Here is a 13357-nt window from a genome sequence, read left to right as displayed (position 1 = left end):
ATATGCCTTTTTTGTTTGTTTCTGGGTCACACCCAGTAGTGCTCAGGGGCTACTCCTGGCTCTGCACTCAGAAATCACTCCTGGTAGGCTCAGGGGACCATATGGGATGCTGGGGATTGAACCTGGGTTGACCATGTGCCAGGTAAACGTCTCCCCTCCAACCCCAAAGATACACTTCTTTAAAAAAAAATGTGAGACCCAGGATGTGTAACACCTTTGAGGCACTGACTTTAATCCCCAGTACCATATGTCACTCCCAGTGCTAGTACCACCTGGCTTTACTCTGTCCCCTTTAGCAGCACTGGGTGTAGATCCACAGCTAACAATAAAAATTGCAACGTGTTATATACTACGTTAAACTTCATCCTGAATGTCCAGTGTTCTCTTTGACTATATTAGTGATCTGATAGGGATTTTTAGATGGCAAATTACTAACTCTCGAATCTATTTTGGTTCTGTTCAATTACTAATAGTAATTTTTATTTCTTGGTTATGCTTTTCCTAATTCTTTCACGGAATCAGATAGAAAAACAGGCTGAAATAAAATGATATAATCTAAAATCAATGTTTGAGACCTAAGAGATAGCTCAAATGGGTGCTTTCCTAGAGGCCAGGGGCTCTGTTCCTAGAACCTCATTAACCTCCCAAGAATTTCTGCGGGTGTGAGGGGATGGGGGGGACACAGTATTTTAACATTAATGGCTAACTCATCCGAAAACTAAAAACTAAAAGTTTTTCTAAAGTAAGTTTGCTACATTTCTCTCTGAATAGTTCTCAGTGTGAAACATGTTAAAACCCTTAGCCCTTAATCTTTTATGTAGAGTCTCTTAATTCTTTTTTTGTTTTTTGGGTCACACCCAGCAGTCCTCAGGGGGTTACTCCTGGTTCTTTGCTCAGAAATCGCCCCTGGCAGGCACAGGGGACCATATGGGATGCCAGGATTCAAACCACCGTCCTTCTGCATGCAAGGCAAATGCCTGACCTCCATGCTATCTCTCTGGCCCCGAGTCTCTTAATTCTTAAGAATTAAGAGTTATGAGAAATGCTTTATCTAGAAGGAAAGATGTAAAAATAATTATAGGAGATAGACACACATTGTTTATTTAGTATTTCCTTCTTATCCTTTTGATGTTTAATTTATTGGTAATAGAGAGGGACTACTACTTTTAATATAAATATTTAAGTAATTTGAATATTATTGATTTAGATACACAATTAACATAATTTTCAAAAAGTGAATAAAATATTTTTATAGCTGTAATTAAAACTGTAGATTAGTTTTGGGAAACTGTTATAAAATGGGTTAAATGTCATCCAGTTTTCTCTTTTTTAGGAAAATAACTACAGCTGATGTTGATGAGAAAAACCTTCTTTGTTGTAAAAATCAGTGTCCTAAAGAGGTAAGCCTTGGTATAACATTTTATAGTATTTATAACATGGTTCTTGGGTCTTTTCCTTTTTAGTTATTCTTTTTTATGTTATCTGGAACTTCTCAGCATGTGGGCCTAGAATGGTTCTCATGTTTGTAAGAGTTATGTGGTCAAGCTGGGTGTACATCTCTTTAAGACAGGTAGGTGTATTAAGACTAGGAATGACTCTAGTCTTTGAAATTTTTATTTTTTTTGTGTGTGTGGTATGATGAGCATTGAATCCAGTTTGGCTACATGCATGATAAGTACCCTATCACTATACTCTCTCTCTCTCTCTGGCCCTGAAGATTTCTTTTCAAAGAACAGTTTTAAAGTTATCTTATACACTAAATAAAGAAGGTATTTAATTTTATTGACCCCCCCCCCAAGTATGATTCAGACATAAGATAAACATATAACAGCTGTGACTCTTAGTAACACATTAGCAGGTTGTTAAACATTTCTGTCTCTCTGAGCTTTAATGTTGACTATTGTCTTGAATTAGTTGTCAACATTCATATATGAAATTTAGATTTTTTTGAAAAAGACTCATGGTTTTTATATGTATCAAATTCAAACTAAAACTATAGAAAGGCATAGTCAAAAAATTGTTCAGAGATAAAAAGTCACTATTATTTTGGTAAAGAAATCAAAGTAGCCTTTATGTAGAAGGCTGTTTCTTCCATTGTTAGTTTCAGGGGTAGAACCTATTAGTTTAATTTGGGTGACAATTTTCAAAGGACTGTTTTAGATTTATTGGTGTACTAATAGTATTTTTTTCAATTTTTTGTCTTTATATACTTATCAAATTATTTCTAATCTCTAAATTCAGGAATAGATGACAGCACAATCTTAAATATAATAGTGCACAACATGCCTTTTTCTATAGTGCCTCTTTTTTAATATTTTTCTTTATTTAAACATCTTGATTACAAATATGATTGTGATTAGGTTTCAGTCATGTAAAGAATACCCCCCCTTCACCAGTGCAACATTCCCACCACCAATATCCCAAATCTCCCTCCATCCAACCCCACCCCTACCTGTACTCTAGACAGGCTTTCCAGTTCTCTCATTCATTCAATTGATTATGGTAGTTCTCAGTGTAGTTATTTCTATAACTGCACTCACCACTCTTTGTGGTGAGCTTCATGAAGTGAGCTGGAAGTTCCAGCCCTCCTCTCATTGTCTCTGAGAATTGTTGCAAAGATGACTTTTATTTTTCTTAAAACCCATAGATGAGTGAGACTATTCTGTGTCTCTCTCTCCCTCTGACTTATTTCACTCAGCATGATAGATTCCATGTACATCTATGTATAGGAAATTTTCATGACTTCATCTCTCCTGACGGCTGCATAATATTCCATTGTATATATGTACCACAGTTTCTTTAGCCATTCGTCTGTTGAAGGGCATCTTGGTTGTTTCCAGAGCCTGGCTATTGTGAATAGTGCTGCAATAAATATAGGTGTGAGGAAGGGGTTTTTGTATTGTATTCTTGTGTTCTTAGGGTATATCCCTAGGAGTGGAATAGCTGGGTCGAATGGGAGCTCAATTTCCAGATTTTAGAGGAATCTCCATATCGTTTTCCATAAAGGTTGGACTAAATGGCATTCCCACCAGCAGTGGATAAGAGTTCCTTTCTCTCCACATCCCTGCCAGAAGTGATTGTTCTCATTCTTTGTGATGTATGCCAATCTCTGTGGTGTGAGATGGTATCTCATCATTGTTTTGATTTGCATCTCCCTGATGATTAGTGATGAGGAGCATATTTTCATGTGCCTTTTGGCCATTTGTATTTCATTTTTATCAAAGTGTCTGTTTATTTCTTCTCCCCGTTTTTTGATGGGATTAGATGTTTTTTTCTTGTAAAGTTCTGTCAGTACCCTGTATATTTTGGATATTAACCCCTTATCTGATGAGTATTGGGTGAATAGTCTCCCACATGGTGGGTGGCTCTTGTATCCTGGTATAGTGCCTCTTTTTAACCAAAAGTTCCAATACTTGAGTACTTTTACTTAATGTTGAAATTTGAACCTGGAAATTTTCTAACATTTATGTAAGATTTAAAGAAAGGATACAGTTTCATGCAAAAATATATACTTTTAATATCTCTTACTTTGTTAGCGAAGTAAAACCCGGATGTGGGATATTTCTTTTATATATATATATATATATATATATTTTTTTTTTTTTTTTTTTTATTTAAACACTTGATTACATACATGATTGTGTTTGGGTTTCAGTCATGTAAAGAACACCACCCATCACCAGTGCAACATTCCCATCACCAATGGGATGTGGGATATTTCAAACTTAGTTTTCTAAATTCTTTAATCCTGACCTTTTCCCTTACTAATAATAAGTTTTCTTCAGTGAAAATTTATATTTCAGATAAAATAGTTTGAGAATGTTTAATTTTTGATTAGTAGCTTGATGTGATATAATTCAGGGATGGTTATTTTGCAGTTTAGCATGTTCTTGGACAGAGACTGTAGCCACTTGCAAAAAATGACAAACATGATATAGAATAAACTAACCAAATTGTTAAAGATCAAACATTTAGTCTTTTAATATAAAATTAAATACAAAATCAATATTCTCTGCAGGTATACAAATAGCAGAACTAAATTAATACAAAGAAATTATTGGTCTAAAAAACAGATGATGGTTAACAATAAAAGAGGATGGAAAGATGGGGCCAGAAAGATAGCACAGTGGTAGGGCATTTGCCTTACACATGACCAACCTGGGATGGACTCAGGTTTGATTCCTGGCATCTCATATGGTCCCTACTATGAGCAGTTTCTGAGTGCAGAGCCTGGAGTAACACCTGAGCGCTGCCGGGTGTAACCAAAAAAAAAAAAAAAAAAGGGACAAAAGAAGAGGATGGAAGGAAGGAAAGTATAGTTAGACAGGATTGCATGAAGATTTTCTTTTTAGGGGACTCTCCCAACCAGTGCTCAAAGGATTTAGGGTCCATTCCCATTGATTTGCTCTCCACCTGTATTTATGAGATCTATCACACTTGGTGTTTCTTTGGACTACTAGGACAAACTTAGGGTCTCCACATGCTACTATACACTGCAGTCGTTTGAGCTACCTCCCTTCCCAAGAAGATTTTTGACATGCAACAATGCTATATATTTGACACAGCTGGAATTATATAGTGTTCACTTTTTAGTAAAATTAAACTATAGATGTATATGTTATGGTATATATATGTAGATAGATTTCTCTAGACATGGTAGTACAACTTCTTTGTTACAGGGAATGAATACTTTCAACTTGTGTAATAATTTGTTTCCCACATATTGCCAATTTATAGTAAAAAAATTTTCCAGTGTGACATTGGTCAGAATTTTATCAGAACCTTAGTGTGTATAACAAGTGACAAGATTGATGTAAGATCTACCAGGGAGAATATTAAAATTTTTATATATTTCAAAATGAAAAACTGGTAACATATATGTAATAGAAGCCAAATGATACACAATAGGATCGGAGTGTACAGAAAGTTAGTGGTGTTTGGCCTGCAGGATTTGATCCCAGGATCAAATAGAGTTTGATAGATAGAGTTAGTTTTAACAAACACTAGTATGTAATGCTTTATGTTGATTTTATTTTAGCTTCCTTGTGGTCATAGATGCAAGGAGGTGTGCCATCCTGGTGATTGTCCCTCTAATTGCAACCAGAAGGTAAAACTTAGATGTCCTTGTAAGAGAATAAAAAAGGTAAATATCTTAAGTTATTGGAAATACTTGTCTTTGTATTTTGCATTGGTTTGGTGGTCATTTTGATTTATTTTCAACTTTGAAACCTTATTTATGTCTTTAAAGTTTTTTACTAGTCTACCTACAAATGACTCATTTTGAAAATCCTTTTTGACAGTATAGTTTTCTGCAAGTTAACAGTAAAAGTGGTTGGAATTGAGTTTAGTATTTTTGGGGATATAATAATATAGTCTAGATTTTGAGTGTTTTGTGCTAGGAGTGTAGTGTGAGTGATAAATGAGTTTCATACTTTAAGAATTAACTTGAACTAATCCTTGGTGTTCTCATTTATGAAACTTTTTGTTGCAGTATTGGATTTTAAAAATGCCTCATGCACGTAACACAATAACATTCAAACTGAAGATAATTAATGTAGTTGTAATAGAGGAACTGAACAGCAAAAACTATTGATAGCTCTAAGGATACAAATTGCATCAGTCAGCAAATTTATGGGGTTTCAAACGTAGTTGTCAGTTGACTGAATGCTGTTTTTCCAGTTTTTGTGTTCTTTAGAAAGACTTCTCTCTTTATATCGTTGGCCACTTTAAAGTTTTCTTCCTTGTTTTCTTTCCCCCCTCAGTTTATAGTTGTAATAACTTTTTCCTCCTCTATATGATCATTATCATTCTATGGAACTATCTTTTTTCTTCTCCTTAAATTTACTATTTTACCTACTTAACAAATAGGTATGTTTTTTTTTTTTTTGTATTTACTTTTGCTTTTTGTTTGTTTTCATGATTCCTATTTTCATTACCTGGATAGATAAATGCTGGATTCATATATATGTCCTTATCTTCTCTGGAATTGAACTCTTAAGTTTTAGTTAAATTGGGCCTCTTTAACATGGAATTTAATATTAAGAATTCCATGTTAGATTTGAGATTTCTCAATTTTTTTTTTCCTTCACATCTCATATTGCTGTCCAGGTTCATTTGCCATCCATTAGAATTCATCTTTCAACTTTGACTAAAACTTCAGTAGATTTTCTTGTCCTGGTAATATACTTATTTGATCTAAGTTATTCAGTAGGTTTTCATCACTTCTGGATAAGGTTCTTTATAAAAAGCATATATGTGTGTGTATATATATATATGTACATATATATGTACATATATACATATATGTATATATGTAGTATCATATATATGTATACTACCTTTGCCTTCTTGTTTAGTCACATTCACTAGCATTCATTTTTGTGAATCTGTTTCTTAAGTGTCCTAATATATGCACTATTTCTTTAATCTGAGTACATGTATAAATATTCTGTATCTGTTAATACAAATTCCTTGTTACATTTCCTTTGACATTGAGGGAGATGATTGTCATGGGATTTAATGTCATCTTTGTATATAAGTTTGGTGTGTTTGTTCGTCTGTTTTGTCTTAAAGTAGACCTTTTAGTTTTTTTTTAAGGCTGGTTTTGTATCTGCAAAGTTTCTGAGCTGTTGCTTATCTGTGAAGCTATGTATCCTTCCTTCAAACCTGTACGTAAGCCAGGCTGGGTGAGTATTCTAGGTGAAGCCTCTATTTCATTCAATCTTGTCACAATATCCCATCACTGTCTTCTGGCCTTGAGAGTTTCTTGTGACATGTCTGCTGTAACTCTTAAGGATGCTCCTTTGAATATAATCTCCCTTTTTTTGATCTTGCTGCTTTCAGTATTCTATCTATCTGTGGGATTCATGATTGTGACTAGGATGTGTCTTAGGGTGCTTTTCTTAGAGTCTCTTTTAACTGCTACTCTTTGGGCATGCAGAATTTGATTACATGCAGTCTTTAGCTCTGGGAGTTTCTCTGTGATGTCTTTGACTGTTGATTCTTCCTGAGGATCTCCTTCCTGGGCCTCTGGGACTCCAGTAAATCTTATGTTGTTTCTGTTGAGTTTATCAAAGACTTCTATTTTCATCTGTTCACATTCTTTGAGTACTTTTTTCATTATCTGATCATTTGCCTTAAGGTTCTTTTCCATTCTCTTCTGCTGTATGGAGGTATGGAGTTGTTCTGCATTTCATCTTCCAGTTCACTGATTTTGTCCTTGGCTGCTGTTACCCTGTTGGAGAGGCTTTCCATTGAGGTTTTCAGATCAGCAATCGTCTTTTTCAGACCTGTTATTTCAGTTTAGAGTTTTCTAATTTCTATCTTTATGTTCTGTTCAGCTTGAGCAACGTTTTCTTTGATTTCTGTGAGGATCCTCCATATTTCTATTCTAAACTCCTTAACTAAGAGATTAATCAGATAGTTGGTATTTTTGGGTTATCAGAGCTATCATCTTCATTCTCTATGCATGGTGTTTGCCTACAAGGTTTCCCCATTGTCACACTTGTAGCTTGATCTTTTCTACGTGTTATGGTGGGACTCATTAGTTAGAAAGAGCATGCAGCAGCAAAGCAAAGCGGAGGCTACGCACCTCTGGCCTCACCCTGGTTAGGCGGGTCCAAGACACCTCAGTCTCTTAGATTCCTACGGGGGTGGGGGCACTCTCCAGGCTAGCAAGCCTAGGTACCTCTCGAAGGTTACGGCAGTGGAGGCCTGCACTCACCCTGGTTGGGCAGGCCCAAGACATCTCAGTCTCTGAGTTCCCAGTGAGTGGGGGGTACTCTCCAGGCGGGTGTGCCCATGTGCCCCTCAGTGGCAACTGAGGTAGAGGCCTGCACTCAACTTGGTTGGGCAGGTCCCAGACACCTCAGTCTCTGAGCTTCTCACAGAGGGCACTCTCCAGGCGGGCGAGCCTCGGTACCCCTCAGTGCGACCTCCACATTTTCTTTGGAATTGTTGTCCTTTTCCTTATTTTCTTGGGTAGAGTGCTTCTTCTTGGTTGTTATTTTTTTTTATTTGGTTGTTGTTCATGACTAGAAACATTAGGATTCTAGAGATTTTTTATACACTCTTTCCTCATCTATTAAATAGAGTTTATATAGGTAGTTATTGATAGGAATACGAAGAGTATATAAATCATTAAACTGACTTAATAGAGTTTAATAAATAGTGGCTATCATTATTAGCTTAGCACACACCATATTATACATTTTTTATTGTGTCTTGTTCTTAGTAGTGCTTACTTAGCATGTAATAGAAACTATAAAAAACACTTTTTGAATGAGAAAATACATCCTTTCTCCAGTCTTAATATATGCAAATAAGCATGTTTTTGTGTGTGTGTATATATATATATATATATATATATATATATATATATATATATATATATAAATAAACATATTATTTTTTTCCTTGTTGCGGAGCCACTCTTGGCTGGCTCAGGTACAGTGTTTGGGGCTCGTAAATGCTACCTGGGAGACTGTAGTATAAGAGAGTAAATCCCGGGCCTCTCAAATGTAGGCCTGGGCTGTACGACTGAACAAGACTCCTAGTCCCCACATATGAATTTTATCATTAACTTTTTTGTTAAGTTTTTTCCTTTTGTTTGAAGGAAAAAACTATATATATATATATATATATATATATATATATATATATATATATCACTTGCTCTAACTGAAAATAATGATGTAAAGGGGGGAAATTCTCAAATTAATAAAATAGGTTCACTGAAGTATATTTTATTTTCTCATAAGATTTGATGACCTTATTTCCTACCTGGTTGAATTAAAATTCTTAGTCAAAGGGTGTGGTAGAAAAGGAGAAATTACTACAAATATAGGTACACTTAAAACAAAAGAGATTAGGTAGCAAAAATAAAGAATGAACTAAAGTTGACCAAGGATCTACAAAAATAACATTTTAAACTAATTAAAATAACTACTTATAGCATAAGTATATACATTGCGTATTATATATAAAGTTATCAGTAATAGATTTATTTATATAGGAGATTGTAAACTGAAAATTTACAATCATTAGATTGTATATTTACAAACATTAGAACTGTTTTTGTACTAACTTAAAAATAGATTTACTAAAGAGAAGAATATGTAGGAAAACCATGCAATTGCTCTCTCTGAGTTAGAAGTCACTAGCCAAATATGGCTATTCAAATTTGAATTTTAATTAGTTAGCACTCAATAAGATTAGGCATATATTTTCTTGAATCTCTAACCTTGCCATATTTGAAATGCTCAGTAGCTTTGTGTGGCTAATGTGACTATTGGGAAGTGCAGATTTAAAGCTTCAGTATTTTAGAAAGCTGTGTTAGAATGTATTGCTCTGGAACTTCTTGACTCTGAAAATATGAGGATAAGAAGAAAAAAATAATGAAATAAAATTATAGGCCGGTTAGTGGTGACATTTTATAAGTAATTATTAAGTGAATAATTTTAATTTTATGGTATTCATTTTTTGCAGTTAAAAAGAAGGCAATACTCACTTGAACCAATATATTTAGTGTTTTAATGTTTACACATTTATTAAATATTAATGAACATATTTATTAAGTAATTTGAATAACATTGAGTTGTCCTTTTATGACATTACTTAGAACTTGATGAAAAACTATTAAAATCTGAAATAAAAAATATTTATTTGTAGGAAATACAATGCAACAAAGTTCGTGAAAATCAAATTTCAATAGAATGTGATGCAACATGCAAGGAAATGAAACGAAAAGCATCTGAGGTAATGCCATATAAATTTACATTTTTTTCTTCTACATGTTTTGCTCCTTTTATGAATTTCTTTGTGTATTTATTTTAAAAGTAATTAAAGCATTGATTTTTTTTTTTTTATAAAAAGTTTCATTTTCTTTATGACAGGGGTCTCAAACTCAATTTACCTGGGGGCCACAGGAGGCAAAGTCGGGGTGATCCTTGAGTGCAAAGTCAGTAGTAAGCCATGAACATTGGGGGTGTGTGACCCAAACGACTAAAACAAAACAAAACAAAAAAATTCCTCTAGGGCAGGGCCACAAAATGTTGTACGGAGGGCCGTTTGCGGCCCGTGGGCCACTAGTTTGAGACCCCTGCTTTATGAGAATTTTTTTGTTTTATTGTGTAGTGTATACTAGATTTTTCATTTTCTGTACTAGTTAGTGAATGTATTTTGGGACACACTCATTCTAGTGTTATTGTAAGTTTACTGAAAATTAGGGTGAACTATAAGGATTATTTTTTTTTTTTGTTACATCCAGTGTCACTTTTACCTTTAGCATAATATATGGATAAATTCTTTATTTTGTTTGAAACTAATGATACACTTTTGGATAGGCTATTCAAAGTAAATGGTCACTTTCAAATCAGCCAAGAAGTTTCATTTGTGAGGCCAGAGAGATAGCACAGTGGTAGGGTGTTTGCCTTGCATACACGACTGACCCAGGATGACCTGGGTTCGGATTCCAGCATTCTGGATGGTCCCCTGAGCCTGCCAGGAGCGATTTCTGACTGCAGAGCCAGGGTTAATCCCTGCGTACCACTGGGCTGTGGCCCAGAAGCAAACGAAAACAAAGCATCATTTGTAATTGAGTATATATTCTTTTTTTTCATTTTACTACACCCAGTGGTACTCAGGGCTTACTCCTGGCTCTGTGACCAGGAGACAATATGGGACCATATGTGGTTCTGGAGATGAAACTCGAGTTAGTTGACTCCTATACTGTCTCTGGCCTTCATCATATTCTTAGTATAATAATTAAAGAAAAAAGTTACACTTTTTAAAGTAGTATTTTCATTTACAGTGTTCAGGCGCTTATCTTACTCTCAGAATGCTTTTTTGTTGATAATAATTCTCAGTGTAACTTTCACAGTTCTTCAACAATATTTCTAAAATGATGTTTAAATGTTTAAATACTTCTAAAATGATGTTACAGTTTAGTGGCTTTGGTGGGAAGGTGTTAAAAATTCTATATAAAATTAATAATTTGAGAGCTTGCTTACACTTAAATCTCTATAAACAGATAAAAGAAGCAGAAGCCAAAGCTATTCTTGAAGAGGAAAAACGAAGACAACAGGTAAGTGAACAAAGTACTCAGCTTTTATATCTGCATTATTGATAGTTATGTAGACACATTGTATGTATGTTTCTGATGTACACAGTTATTACAACTTCATTGTTGCCTAGATCTAGTGTACTAGATCCTTCAGATTTCTTAGATGGGAAGGAACAGTTTTGAGCCTACATGGGTAGGGTTACTCCTGGCTTTGGTGGTTTCTTTTAACATAGTTAAAAAAATTTTTTGGGGGGGGGGGTTTATGGGCCACACCCGGCAGTGCTCAGGGGTTACTCCTGGCTATCTGCTCAGAAATAGCTCCTGGCAGGCACGGGGACCATATGGGACGCCACGATTCAAACCAACCACCTTAGGTCCTGGATCGGCTGCTTGCAAGGCAAACGCCGCTGTGCTATCTCTCCAGCCCCAAATTTAAACACTATGTTTGGTCGTTCATAACAGTTTTTTGTTTTCACAAATATAGTTATGCAATGTATAACAACCTTCACCAGTGTGCATGTCTCACCACCAATGTCAACAGGTTCCAAACCTCCTACTTTCTTTCTCTGATGCTCTCTTCTCTTCCACCTGCCACTGGGACAGGCATTTTACCTTTCCCCTCCTCTCTCTTCCCCACCCCTTTCTCTCTCCATCTCTTTTCATTTTTGACATCATGGTTTGTTCTACTGCAAATGATGGGGTACCATGAATATTCCTTTCATATTACACTCTACTCTGTCTCTATTCTATTTTTTGTGGCAAGCTTCCTACCATGGACTGGTCCTCCTACTCCTCATCTCTATTGTCTCTGGATATTATTTCTACACTGTCTTTTACTTTCCTTATATCTCACAGAGGAGAGATTATTCTATGTTTATCCCTCTCCCTTTGACTCATTTCACTTAGCATAAGATTCTCTATGTCCATCCATATATAGGGAAATTTTTGTGGGGGGGGGGTTTTGGGCTACACCCAGTCGCATTCAGGGGCTACTCCTGACTCTGTGCTCAGTAATGGCCCCTGGTAGGCTCATGGGACTATATGGGATGCCAGGAATTGAACCAAGGTCTGCCCCGGGTTGGCTGTGTGCAAGACAAATGCCCTCCTGTTGTGCTATTGCTTTCAGCCCATGACTTCATTTTTCTAATGACTTGATAGTATCCCATTGTGTAGCTATACCACAGTTGTCTAGCACCTGAGTTGCTTCCAGATTTTGCTATTGTAAATAGTGCTACAATAGTATTTTTAACTGAGTATACCAGTTTTATATAATGATTTTATTAAAATTTTTTTAATTGATTACATAATTAGATAAGCATATAAGTAGAAATTTTAAACAAGTTCGCGCATTCAAATAGAGTAAAAATGATACTGTTTGATTTAGGCTGAACTGGAGGCTTTTGAAAACAGACTGAAGGGCCGTCGAAAGAAGAACAGGAAGAGAGATGAAGTGACAATTGAAGTTTCACTATGGCAAAAATACAGATATTACTTCCTTTCAGTGTGTACAGTTGTGGTTGTAGTGTTTGCATGGTACATAGTTGTTGATTTGAATTAGTAATATTTTAAAATTTTTATTTAAATACCACGGTTACTGTTCATACTACAGTTGTATTGAACATTTTTAATCTGTTATATATACCTCAGATAATAATTTCCATACAATGTTAAATTTGAAATATTAGAAAATGTATATTGAGAACATGCTACATATTCACATTTATTTTGATATTTTTTTCCAGCTGTTAAAAATTCAAAGTGCTAACCTTTATTCTAATAACTACTAGAAATGGCAAAATGTCTTTGTTTAACAGTTGGAGTCATGAATGAAATTATAAAATATTTTATAAGGAATAGTAGTGACAGAGTAACATATTAATTGTTCTTTGTGCTTCCTTGTATTAATAACATAGCTGTTCCATGTAATATTTTAGACCAAATTTTGCAAGTACAATTAAGATGACACTGAGCCATATGTGCACTAAAGAGTATTTCACAATGTTTTGGTTACCTAGTAAAAGGTACTTTCTTGATCATGTAACTTTGTATTTTTTAAAAAATGAATTCTTGTTTAAAATCCTCAAATTATAATATGACATTATATAGTTAGATTCTACAAGTTGGCTTATTAGAGAGGACTTTTATTAGTTACTAAACAATTTTTATCTTGTATATTCTGAAAGGAAAATATGACTGCTGGGGTAGGGGAGAGCCAGACTAGATTACTCACATGTGGCTATTTCTTACTGTAAGAAACTTTTAACTGAAGTTGGCATGTTTTATAAAACTGGTATG

The 13357-nt window shown here is 34.9% G+C and overlaps 1 protein-coding gene across 1 annotated transcript in view; it reads left to right on the top strand.

Annotated features, from left to right (window-relative positions):
- Positions 1-12803, top strand: part of NFXL1 (nuclear transcription factor, X-box binding like 1) — a 52251-nt gene extending 39448 nt beyond the window's left edge. The window contains exons 18-22 of the mRNA XM_049790114.1: positions 1334-1400; positions 5039-5143; positions 9670-9756; positions 11030-11083; positions 12447-12803. Of these exons, the coding sequence (XP_049646071.1) occupies positions 1334-1400; positions 5039-5143; positions 9670-9756; positions 11030-11083; positions 12447-12620 (487 nt within the window). The 3' untranslated portion in view covers positions 12621-12803. The remainder of the gene's footprint in view (positions 1-1333; positions 1401-5038; positions 5144-9669; positions 9757-11029; positions 11084-12446) is intronic.
- The last annotated feature ends 554 nt before the right edge of the window (positions 12804-13357 follow it).

The sequence above is a fragment of the Suncus etruscus genome, chromosome 16 (genome assembly GCF_024139225.1).
Source record: "Suncus etruscus isolate mSunEtr1 chromosome 16, mSunEtr1.pri.cur, whole genome shotgun sequence".
Classification (NCBI taxonomy): Eukaryota; Metazoa; Chordata; class Mammalia; order Eulipotyphla; family Soricidae; genus Suncus; species Suncus etruscus.
This window is presented reverse-complemented; position numbering and strand designations above follow the sequence as displayed.